This window comes from Cnephaeus nilssonii (genome assembly GCF_951640355.1).
Source record: "Cnephaeus nilssonii genome assembly, chromosome: 4".
Taxonomy (NCBI): Eukaryota; Metazoa; Chordata; class Mammalia; order Chiroptera; family Vespertilionidae; genus Cnephaeus; species Cnephaeus nilssonii.
The window spans coordinates 45,992,761-46,005,942 of record NC_137075.1 but is presented as its reverse complement, the minus strand read 5'-3'; the positions used below and the strand labels follow the sequence as shown (position 1 = coordinate 46,005,942).

Below are 13,182 nucleotides of genomic sequence, written 5' to 3'. Positions count from 1 at the left end.
CATCTTTCTAAAATGTACTCTTTATTACTAATATTAATGAACATATTTTACCTTTTCTTGCTGATCCATAGTCATTACTTTATAAATCAACTACATAGGCAGGGTGAACATGTACAGAGTTTAACTTGCTTCTTTATTTTTTCACCTATAATACCAGAATGACTTTTCTCTCTCCCCTACTATTATTTACTGCCCATTCTCAGTATACAGGTGCCTGGAACTACTATACGTAAAGAGTGATTAAGAGACTGCCAGACATCCTTTCTTAAAATGCAATACCATAATTTTCTGGTAAGACTAGACTTCAACTTTTAAAAAGTCATAGGTACTTTTCTCAGATATATTATTATATAAACTCCATTAGATACATATTAATCTAAAGAAGTGTTTTCCCTTGAAGTTTCAACTTTTAAAACTGAAGCAACTTCTGCCCTCTTCATGTTTTCTTTTTACAGCCAGGCACCAAATCACTTGCTTTGTCTTCCAGTGTAAGACATGTGTCCAAAACAGCTTCAACAAACAAGAAAACTGACTTCCAAAGGGGGATCTTCTATAGCTTGTTATGTTGTACTAGAGGCCCGATGCACGAAATCCATGCAAAGGGCTCGGCCCTCGCAGCCGTGGCCAGCCCTTGCAGCCCAGCTTCATCCACAAGGTCATCCGGACGGTCCTCCAGAAGGTCGTTCTGCTGTTTGGTCTAATTAGCATATTAGCTCTTTATTATATAGGATGGTAAAGTGTCATATTTTTTTATTTTACTACTTTGTATTCTCTGGTGAAATAAAAGTGTAAAACAAAGACTAAGCTACAAATAGCCTAATTTATTTTTAGTCACTAAGGTACATTAGTAAGAAGCTTTAAATAAAAAAAAACCTCAGTGCTTTCTAAGTGGCTAAGTGACTTTATAAGTATTGGGTATAATAATTAATATAACAGAAGAGTTTCAGATATAACTAAACTCACTGCTCATCTCAGTTTCTTTTCTTGAGCTGAGTTTTTAGGAACAACACATAAATAAATTATTCACTGAACTATATGCTAGGCATTGTTCTTAGTGGTGGACATAAAGGTGAACAAGAGAGACAAGACATCAATGGATAGTCTAATAAGGAAAGAGATGATGAACACAGAAGATTATCATAAATTCTGATAAAGTAATGAAGGAAATAAAAAGCATGATGAAATAGAGGATAAAACTTGAAGGTAGTCAAAAAAAGCTGTTCTGAAGAGATGGCAATTAAGCTGAACTATCTCCTATTAAGTTTCTACACAAATTCTGCAATGGTTTCCTTAGCACTCTTAAGTAAACTAAATGTCCTTTAAACATGTTAAGAAACAATTTTATTTCCCAAGACCATATCCCAGGAAATGACTTAGGAAGGAACCATGTGCCATTTGTTATGCTCTACAGAGCCTAAATGACTCTACTGTCAAAATTCTCAATATATTCCTTGGCAGATTGTGCCACAATCTCAGGTTTCCTAATTGACTTACCCAGCACTGTATATAGAGTCAGGAACAAGACAGAATAGTAGAAGATGTTTATTTTGCTCAAGACATGAAGGGAAAATGAGGTCAAATTTATAAATCCTGGAGGTCCTAAAGAGAATAAATTTGAAAAATCCAATGAACAGATGCAAAGTTTAATTTCTTTCTTTATAACAATTTTCTAGAAGACTTCCATGGGCTATCCTATATATTCAGCAAATCTGTTGTTATATGGTAACTATACAGATGACACCACTTTAAATTTACAAGTTGGCGGGAATCCTGATAAGCCAATTCACTTAGAATTGCAGAGGGTAAGAAATTCAAAGCAATGGTATAGTTGTGAGAAGCGTGTGCACGTGCACACACACACACACACACGCACGCACGCACACACTTTAAAATGACTGAAAACAATATAGAAATATTTGCCAGGGGGAGGGCTACAAGGGGTCACTGGGGGGAAATGGGGGACATATATAATACTTTCAATAATAAAGATTTTAAAAAAGAAAGATCCACCAGAGGATGATACTATTTTATCTTCATGTGTGTTTGAAATACAAATCTATACTCTAAGGATGATCAAGTCTTTGTTTTCTAGGGGATTTAGTGTCCAAATGTACAAACTTCCAAAAGGTATGTAAAAATATATCAAAGGCATATCAAAGAAATACATTTCTCCAGTCTAATCTTAAGTATGAGTACCTGTTCAAATATTCCTTTCCCAAATGTGATACAACTCTTAACTCCCAGCTACCCTCTTACTCCAATTGAAAGGGATCCATAAAGCTCTCCAAATGAGCATCTCTTAAAGTACCAAAAAGCCAAGTATAAGGGCTTCACACAGAGAAGGTCCATTCTGTGGCCACAGACTAAGTATTCCAGATCCTCAACCCCAGCCAGCCAGTCCACGCATGTATGTGGCTGATCATAAATCAGGCAGCAGAAGACTGATAGGAAGCTCAGTGCACAGTGAGCAATATTAGAGGTGGAAAGTATTTAAAGAACGGATCCCAATGGTAAGACAGCCTGATGTAAGTTAATTACTATGTCTTTCTTCACAGGCTAGCATATAACATCATTCAGCCTGCTGACAGTTAATTTCTTACAAAACCTGGTAATGTATAACTTTTTTCCTTTTGTGTATTACATACTTGCTACTCATTCCTGTCTCAGCTTCCTTCTTGTCCTAGACTGGTACTTCTCAAAGTATTGATACATATCCACCTATAATAATAATTATAGGTGATATTTATTATAAATAAATATCCTTTAACCTTAGAGGCAGCTATACTTTAGACTTCAAGCAATGATTCTCGCCTTTGGCTGTACATTAGAATAACCTGGGGGAACTTTTAGAAAATACCCAGGCCCAGATCTCACCCTTCAGAGATTCTGATTGAATTGACCTAGGGGAGAGGGGGAGCTTAGGCAGCAGCCTAGGTGATTCTAAGCAGCCTGACTGAGAAATATTGCTTTAGCCATGCTTCTCAGCCTTAACTGCATGTTGAAACCAGAGGAGCTTCAAAAGCTACTGATGTTTAGGTCCTACCCCTACAGAGATTCTGATGTAGTAAGTGGTACTGTGTAGACACTGAGATTTTAAGTTCCCCATGGAATTCTAAAGTGTAGTCAAAGTTGAGAAGTGTTGTTTAAAGAAAAGAACTGACCTGGGGCCCTAGCCGGTTTGGTTCAGTGGATAGAGCATCGGCCTGCGGACCGAAGGGTCCCAAATTCGATTCTGGTCAAGGGCACATACCTCCGGTGCAGGCTCCTCCCCTAGTCAGGGTGTGTGCAGGAGGTAACCAATCTATGTGTTTCTCTCACATCAATATTCCTCTCTGTCTTTCCCTCCCTCTTCCACTCTCCCTAAAAATCAATGGAACAATGTCCTTGGGTGAGGATTTTAAAAAAACTGACCTGGGATTGGAAGACTTGGGTTTTAAGTCTCTCCTCCGTCTCTTACTAGCTATGACATTTTGGACAATCTATATAACCTCTCCAGTCTTGGTTTTCTAATGTTTAAAATGGGGACAATAATACCTACCTCACAGGATTGTTGTAAGCATTAAGTGAGATAATGCAGGTAAAATGTTGTAAATTTTACATAACTACACAAAGATATTGGTATTCCTACATAATGAGATTGGGGTCCTCCCTCAAATATTTATTTATGTACATTATGTGCACAATATATGTGGGCAATAATGTTTCTGGAAGTTTTTCATAGAAGCTTTACTATATATATATATATATATGTGTATATATATATATATATATATATACACACACACACACACACACACACACACACACACACACACTAATAATAACCTAGGTGGTGTCACGCCCTCACGTTGTCACAAGATGGCCGTCACAAGATGGCTGCACACACAGCCGAGGTGGGGCCCGGTGGCCGCTCCGTGTGGTGAGGCCTGGGGATCCCACGGCTCTGCGCAGCGTGAAGGAGGCCGTTCTCGGCGTCTCCGTCGCCTTGCGCAGAGGAGGCACGTCGTGGAAGGGGAGGGCAGTTGTGGGTGATCAGGCCGGCAGGGGAGCAGTTAGGCGTCATCAGGCCAGGAGGGGAGTGGTTAGGGGGCGATCAGGCCGGCAGGGGAGGGCAGTTGGGGGTGATCAGGCCAGCAGGGGAGCAGTTAGGCATCATCAGGCTGGCAGGGGAGCAGTTAGGCATCATCAAGCTGGCAGGCAAAAGTAGTTAGGGGCAATCAGGCAGGCAGGCAGGCTAGCGGTTAGGCCCAGAGGTCCCAGATTGTGAGAGGGATGTCCGACTGCCAGTTGAGGCCTGATCGTGAGGGCATGACACCACCTGCAGGATCGGGCCTCAACTGGCAGTTGGACATCCCCCAAGGGGTCCCAGATTGGAGAGGGTGCAGGCTGGGCTGAGGGACACCCCTGCCCCCGTGCACGAATTTCATACACCGGGCCTCTAGTGTGTGTGTGTATATATATATATATATATATATATATATATATATATATATATATATATATGCAGGAAAATATTCAGTAGTGCACTAACTATTCAGCTAACCATGTTACTGTTTAGTCACTACTATAGTTCTCCCCTCCCCCATAATCAGTCCCTGACCTCAGCGATTTCACCCAAGCCAAGAAGAGATAAGGAAAGTTTAATTCAACAAGTATTTACTGTCTATTATGCACCAACTCAGCGCTGGGTGCTGTGGCAAACAAGCAAGAAGTAGAAAACAAAGGCTCCTGCATTGAGGAACTTAAGAGTTTGGCTGAGGAGAAAATGTATATAGATTTGAAGTGGTTATGAAAGCCAAGTAATTGGCTAATTATGTATCAATTAATCATCAGGAAGGACTATAGGGACTTAGAGAAAAAAGAGCTCATTTTGACCTGGAATGGTTGGAGAAAATGGTATGGAAAAAGTGGTTTTGAGATGAGCCCTAAAGGAGGCTAAGATTAGACAAATTTAGGAAAACAATTTAAATTAGAGATGATGACCTGGGCAAAGTGCAAAAGCAGAAATGTGCATGGCATGAACAGTGAATAGTTACCTAGAATAAAATACAGGTAACTGGGTGAAAATATGGCTAGTTAGGCAACACCAAATTGTGGAAGATCTTCAATGTCTAGCAGAGATGTTTGGCCACTTTGAGCTATACTGTGATTTCCGCCCCCCACTCCCACCCTCATTTTGGTTGAGCCTCATGTAGCAGCAAGTGATTAAAGGGTTGTGTGTTTTCTTAAGATAGAGTGCTGTGGAAAATGTGTGGTAGTTGAAAGGGTATACCTCACAGAGCTCAGGCAAAGACTATATTTATATTCATATTTATCATTTGGCAATAGTGAGGACATTATGTACTACTTTAAAATAAAAATTCTTCTAAGAATGAAAGAAACCATGACTAACCTTTAAGCTCTAGATATCTTTGATGCCTATAAATAATGAGAATGAAGAGCTGGATCAGCACAATCATCACAAAAAGGACCCGGGCCTGCAGAGAAATAGGTGTTAATGTGAAATAGATACATGGGCACAGTTTTGGTTAAGATTTTTAAAATGGCCTCATTAACAAAAATGAAAATGACATCATTAGCAGAAATGACTATATAAGAAAAATATGTAGCCAAAGAAAATCAAACATCTGATCTACCAAAAAAAGAAAATTATAAGTTGCCTCAGCATTACTCTTTCAGAATTTGGATATTTACACCATGTTGAAACCAAGTAATTTTATACAGTTATAAAAAATGATCAAATTAAAATAGTCCATTTTCATTGTTATAGGAGAAGCATACTTTGTTTTGTTTTATTTAAAATTGTATAAGAATAGTCCTAGCCAGTTTGGCTCAGTGGATAGAGTGTCGGCCTGCAGACTGAAGGGTCCCAGGTTCGATTCAGATCAAGGGCACATGCCCGGGTTGCGGGCTCGATCCCCAGTAGGGGGCATACGAGAGGCAGCCAATCAATGATTTTCTCTCATCATTGATGTTTCTATCTCTCTCTCTCCCTCTCTCTTCCTCTTTGAAATCAATTTTAAAAATTGATTAAATTTGTATAAGAATAAAACCAGTGCACAGTACACTGCAGCGGAGTGAACAGAGACTGCACTTTCTTTTTGCTTTCTACATCAAGGAGTCATTCACTTGGTGATTAACTCACAGTAAAGAAATGTAATTTAGATCCTTGTTTCTCAAAGGTCATCATTGGAATCATCTTTTTGTTTTTAATATATTTTTTATTGAGTTTTTACAGAGAGGAAGGGAGAGGGATAGAGGGCTAGAAACATCGATGAGAGAGAAACATCGATCAGCTGCCTCCTGCACACACACCCCCCCCCCCCCCGGGGATGTGCCCGCAACCAATGTACATGCCCTTGACTGGAATCGAACCTGGGACCCTTCAGTCCGAAAACCAACGCTCTATCCACTGAGCCAAACCGGTTTCGGCCATTGGAATCATCTTGAGCTTGTTAGGAATGCAGAACCTCAGGCCCCACCTCAGCCCCACTGATTAGAATATGCCTTTTACTAATAGTCCCAGATAATTCATAGAACATCAACGTTTCCAAATCCTGATCTAAGCAGTTATTAAAAATCCCCAAAAGAAAAATGACACAAAATTTTATAAAAATTAGATACAAATACCCAGTAGTCATAGTTTTACAAAACATAATCACACAAGTAATAAAAGTCAATTAAAATAATAATCAATTCACAGTTTAAGTCTATGTGGAGGTGAAATTAAAGGAGGTTTAAATTTTCTTCTTAACATTGTAGTGTCTATCTTTTGAACATTTTATGTTAATACCCAAGATAGATGAGATCTGAGGGAAATAGAGTATAAATTGCCACAGCTTCTCTGGAACACTATTTAACAATGTATATTAAAAACTAAAAAAAAAACACATTTATTTGCTCAAGAAATCTTTATTGAGGGCCTACTCGGTGTTAGGCATACCAGATAAAGATCCCTGCCTTCATAAGGCTTATGTTTTACTAAGGGGGGATAGATAAAACAAACAGACAAAATAAACAACGAATATAATAAATAATAAGTAACTTATGTATTTATATAATAAACTAGTAGCCCGTTTGCACGAAGATTCGTGCAATAGACCTTCATTCACCTGGCTGCCTGCACCAGTTTTCTGCCGGCACCAGGGACCCAGGCCTTGGCTGTGGCCACCGCCTTCTGCCTTTTTCAGGGTCGGGGCTTGGCCCCGGGCGGTGGCCTTGGGCTCCGCGGCACCCAACATCCTTGCTAAGGATCGCAGGAGCCGACCCCCAGTGGTTTCCTGCCATCCTTGCAGGCTGCCCACTGGTGCCCAAGGCCGGGAAAGCCGACCCCCAGGCTTTCCTGGCCTTGGGCTCGCAGCACCCAGCGTCCCTGCTACCGATCACAGGAGCCGACCCCCAGTGGTTTCCTGCGATCAGTGCAGGCTCCCTGCTGGTGCCCAAGGCCCGGAAAGCCTCGGCCCCTGGGACCCCCGTGAGCGGCGGGATGGGCCGGGCCACGCCCCCCCAGGTGGCTGATCGCCCCCCTCCCCGGACCCCTGGAAGGGGCGGGAGGGGCCGGCCACGCCCCCCCGGGGTGCCGATGGCCCCAGGCACCCCGGGGAGTGGCGGCATGGGTCCGGCCACGCCCTCCCGGGGTGCCGATGGGCCCGGCCACGCCCCCCCGGGGTGCCGATGGCCCCAGGCACCCCCGGGAGCGGCGGGCATGGGTCCGGCCACGCCCCCCCGGGGTGCCGATTGCCCCAGGCACCCCCGGGAGCGGCGGCATGGGTCCGGCCATGCCCCCCCGGGTGCCGATCGCCCGGCCACGCCCCCCCGGGGTGCTGATCGCCCCAGGCGCCCCGGGGAGTGGCGGCATGGGTCCGGCCACGCCCCCCGGGTGCCGATCGCCCGGCTACGCCCCCCCGGGGTGCTGATCGCCCCAGGCACCCTGGGGAGTGGCAGCATGGGCCCGGCCACGCCCCCCGGGGTGCCGATGGCCCCAGGCACCCCCGGGAGCGGCAGCATGGCCTCAGCCATGCCCCCCGGGGGTGCCGCCATCTTGATCTTCTCAACGGCGGATATGCCACCCGGAGTCCGGCCCCCAGCCTCCTGCCGGCCCAATCGTGGGCATAGCGGAGGTGCGGTCAATTTGCATGTTTCTCTATTATAAGGTAAGATAAGTAAAGTATATAGAGTAACGTGTCAACTCTTTCACCTAGCAATTCACTTCTAGGAATTTATCCCCCAAAACTACTAGATGCAAAAACTTAGATACAAGCAGTATTTATATAGTAGAGGGAAAAATTGGAAGCAAACACCCAGCAATAGGGAAATCCTTAAGGTGTATCTATGACAATATAATGCAGTTAATAACATCATGTTATTAAATAATATGAACTGATATAAAATAATAGTCAAAACAAATTCCTCCATGGGAAAAAATCAGACAGCAAAAGAGAATTAAAAGTTTACTTACCATTTTATACTAAAACTCACATACAAATGTATATGAGAGAAAACAGTATCATAATGACAAATACAATGGTTATAATGGGTAGTGTGATCAAAGAATGACGTTGGAATGGTTTCACTTTATTTCTAAAATTTACAAGTTTTCTACATTTAGCACATATTGTTTGTTGTGTAGGACATACAGTCCCTATAATTCCTTTAGTTATCCTGGTTTAATGGCATTGGTTAGAGACAGATCCCAAAACAGGTATTACTTGTCTATGCCTTTCAACTTAAAAGCATTTTATCCTTCTAGATGAATAACTAAACTTTTCATTTTATAAGGTTCAGCTTTCTTATCACATGATTATTTATGATTTTGGACCTACCAAATCCAGTTAAAACTCACAAATTATTAGGTTGAATTTACTCACCACCATGCAGTGATCTGTAAGAAGAATAAATGATACTAGAGGGTCAAATCTGAGCTGATTATCCTCTTGAAGAGAAAATATGTGGTGAACACTCTTACTTCTTCCAGCAGAATCCTAGTTAGAAGCAGAGCAGAGAAGAAACTATCATGCTACTTTTTTTCATTTATTTTTTATTCTTCCTACAAGCACGTTTACATAAAACCTTGTAAATCTAGATTTAAATTGGAAATATCTTTAGAACCTTGTAATTCTAGATTTAAACTGGAAATGTCACCATGTTCTCACAATATCTTTTCTTTAAAAAAAAAATCTATATTTCCCTATGTTCACTGAAAAGGCCTAGAAATAACTACAAACCCAATAGCACTGAACTAGCTGGGCTAGTGCCAATTGTGGTCTCAAAGTATAATTTTTCACTATAAGGAACCAGTGCTGTTTAGAAAAATGGCTGATTCCAGTTCTTGAGTAAGAAATGCATAAGAAGGGCTTGGGATATCTTGTCATATGAGAAAGCAAAAAAAAAAAAAAAAAAAAAAAAACTAACAAAGACTACAGGGATTGTATCAAAGGACTTAGTAACCAATTTGGAGATGTTCCCACTAGCCAAAGATGGAACAATTTGAGCATCAAAAAGAATAAATGCAATGGATTAAAACATGCTACATATGATTTTTAAAATGTTGGATTCATAATGATACTAAAACTAGAAGACTCATATGGTTATCTTTGGCAGATGCTAAAGAAGCAACTCATTATTCTGAACACTGGTTTAGAAAAGGGAGGTGGGGGAAGAATTAAGAATTTATCCTGCAGATATATCTCCTAGGACCATGGTCGGCAAACTGGGGCTTGTGAGCCACATGCGGCTCTTTGGCCCCTTGAGTGTGGCCCTTCCACAAAATACCACGGCCTGGGCGAGTCTATTTTGAAGAAGTGGCATTAGAAGAAGTTTAAGTTTAAAAAATTTGGCTCTCAAAAGAAATTTCAATCGTTATACTGTTGATATTTGGCTCTGTTGACTAATGAGTTTGCCAACCACTGTCCTAGAACAATGGAAACTAAAGAGAAAATAAACAAATGGGACTTCAAAATAAAAGGCTCTGCACAGCAAAAGAAACCATCAACAAAACTACAAGAAAGACCACTGCATGGGAGAATACATTTGCCAATGTTACATCCAATAAGGGTTTAATCTACAACATTTATAGGGAACTCATACAACTTAATAAAAGGAAGATAAGCAATCCAATCAAAAATCGGGCAAAGGACCTAAATAGATACTTTTCTAAAGTGGACATACAGAAAGCCAAGAGACATATAAAAATATGTTCAAAGTCACTAATCACCCGAGAGATGCAAATCAAAACCACAATGAGGTACCATCTCGCACCTGTCAGAATGGCTATCACCAACAAATCAACAAATGACAAGTGCTGACAAGGATGTGAAGATAAAGGAATCCTCGTACACTGCTGGTGGGAATGCAGACTGGTGCAGCCTCTGTGGAAAACAGTATGGAGTTTCCTCAAAAAATTAAAAATGGAACCCCCTTTTGACCCAGTAATCCCACTTCCAAGAATATATCCCAAGAAATCAGAAACACTTATCAGAAAGAATATATGCACCCCTATGTTCATAGCAGCACAATTTAAAATAGCTAAGATTTGGAAACAGCCTAAGTGCCCATCAGCAGATGAGTGGATTAAAAACCTGTGGTACATCTACACAATGGAATACTATGCTGCTGTAAAAAAGAAAGAACTCTTACCATTTGCAACAGCATGGATGGACTGAAGAACACTACACTAAGCAAAATAAGCCAGTTGGAGAAAGACAAATATCACATGGTCTCCCTCATTTGTGGAATATAATGAACAACATAAACTGATGCACAAAAATAGATCCAGAGACAGAAAAATATCAAACAGACCATCAAACCTCAGAGGGAAGGCAAATAAGGTTGGGGGGTGGGGCAAGAGATCAACCAAAGGCCTTGTATCCTTGCATATGAACATGACCAATGGACACAGACAATAGGGGGTGAGGGCATTTGATGGGGGTGGGGATGGCCGGGGAGAGGTCAATGGGGGGAAAAGGAGACATATGTAATACTTTCAACAATAAATAATTTAAAAAACAAAGAAAGAATTTATCCTGTCTTTCTTGTATGAACTCTATATCTGGGTACCAAAAAGATAAATGTTTTCTTTATAGACTTATTCTAATTAATACTCCTATAATAAGGAGTAGCAATTTGAATATCATCATTTTATAAATCTAATGAAATAATGGACCTAGGCAAAGATAATCAATAGCTGCTGGAAATCCTTCAATGAAAAGCTGATTGGATACTTCCCAATGAATGGAGGGATAAGCCAGCAGTTTGCTGGAGCTGGCTTGACTGACTCACAGGACCAGTTGTTAGATTTTCAGGAATTTTGTAAGCCAATTGATGTTGTGTTGGTAGGAATATTTATATCTTGGAAATTGGTATAAATCAAAGAAATGCTAAGAAGCAGCCCCCACTCCAAACATCCTCCAAGTTGGCTGTTAAATATTTATCTGCACATCATTAAATAAGGTTAACAATACCTGAATACACTGATCAATCTCAGCCTTACTTGCGGGGGCCTGATGCGGCGCGGGCCAAACATGGCGGGGATCTCCCTTTTCCGCGACCCGCACAGCAAGAGAGATGAACGAACTGGTTCTAAATGGAGGCGGCCAGGGATTGAGAAATGTTAGAAATAAAGAAAACAAGGCGCAGAAATAGATTCATAAAGCTGGGTCTAGGTGGATCTTCTGTGCCTTGCTGAGGCTACAGAACAGATCCAGACTGCAAAGCTGGTGCTTTATTTATAATCAGGGACAAACAAGGTAATCTACAATGTTCTTGTAAGTTTCACTTGTTTTGGCAGCACTTGCTGCCCCTCCCACAGCCAACTAGCTACCCAGGAAAGATCTAGGGAGCAGTCACAAGATCAAGCTTAATTATGCTTAGAGGACTGAGCCCTCCAAGCTGGGACTTGTTTGCGACTTTGCCAGCAGGTCAGTCCGAGGCTTAACCCTATAACCACTTCCTACATCACTAACAAAGAGATGACCAGATATTATAGTCTTCTAGTGAAAGAATAAAATACCAAATGAAGTATTCTTGCTAAAAAACAGACTCAAATCAAAAAGCAAAAATCTAGAACATAGGAAATTCTACAGAATAAAAGACCCAGTTTCCAAAGAAAATATATTGCAAGGGAAAAAACAGGAGGGGTGAGAGACAGAGAGGCAAATCACCTAAATGCAATATTTGAGCCTTATTTGGATTCTGATTTGAATCAACTAAATGCAATGTACAGAGAGAAACATGTATGACAAATTGGGAAAACTGAACACTAGCTGGATGGTTTGATATTAAGGAACTAGAGGCCCAGTGCATGATTGAATCATGCACGTGTAGGGTCCCCTACACGCTTTCGCTTTCGATCACGGGGGAGCTGGGTGCCCATCCGCTGGTGCACCAGGCCTTTCAGAAGCCTCTGGCGCGGCGGAGGCTTCTGAAAGGCCTGGTGCCTGAGCAGATAGGCACCCAGCTCCCACGCTTTTGCTTTTGATCGCTGGTGCACCAGGCCTGAGCGGATAGGCACCCAGCTCCCACGCTTTTGCTTTCGATCGCAGGGGAGCTGGGTATCTGTTCGCTGGTGCACCAGGCACCCAGCTCCCCCGCTTTTGATGGTCCGCGGTGGGACGTGAGCTCGCTACCCCAGAGGCCCCTTCTGTGCTGCAGCACAGCCATGGCGCAGACGCTGAGCTCGAGCCGCTGCTGGTGACGCGAGCTCAGCGTCCCGCCGGCCCAATCGGCCACCAGAGCCATCCTGAGCCCCGCCCCCCCGCGCCTCCTGGCCAATCGCGGGCATAGCGAAGGTACGGTCAATTTGCATATTTGTCTATTATTCGGTAGGATTACTGTTAATTTTTCAGGTATGATATTGTATTATGGTTACTTTTTTGAATGGTTACATTTTTTAAAATAGTCCTTATCTTTTAGTGATTCATACTAACATATCCTACATAATAAAAAGGTAATATGCAAATTGCATCACTCCGCTACGCCCACGATTGGGCCGGCTGGAGGTGCGGGGGGCGGGACTCAGGGTGGCCGATTGGCTGGCGGTAGGAGCGGGGGGCGGGGACTCGCGAGTCCCCGCCCCCCGCTCCTCCCGCCGGCCTAAACGGCCGACGCTGCGGAAGGACCCATGGGGCCGGCGGAAGACGCTGGTGGCGGAACTCGGAACTCGGGGTGGCGATTGCATGGCTGCTG

At 42.5% G+C, this 13,182-nt stretch overlaps 1 protein-coding gene across 3 annotated transcripts in view; it reads right to left on the bottom strand.

Moving 5' to 3' along the window:
* TMEM62 (transmembrane protein 62) overlaps positions 1-13,182 on the bottom strand; it is a 55,468-nt gene that overhangs the window by 4,067 nt on the left and 38,219 nt on the right. For all 3 annotated transcript variants that reach the window (XM_079769317.1, XM_079769318.1, XM_079769319.1), the window contains 3 exons: positions 8,868-8,981; positions 5,393-5,477; positions 1,495-1,599 (listed from right to left, as the gene is read on the bottom strand). In XM_079769317.1, the coding sequence (XP_079625443.1) occupies positions 1,495-1,599; positions 5,393-5,477; positions 8,868-8,981 (304 nt within the window). The remainder of the gene's footprint in view (positions 1-1,494; positions 1,600-5,392; positions 5,478-8,867; positions 8,982-13,182) is intronic.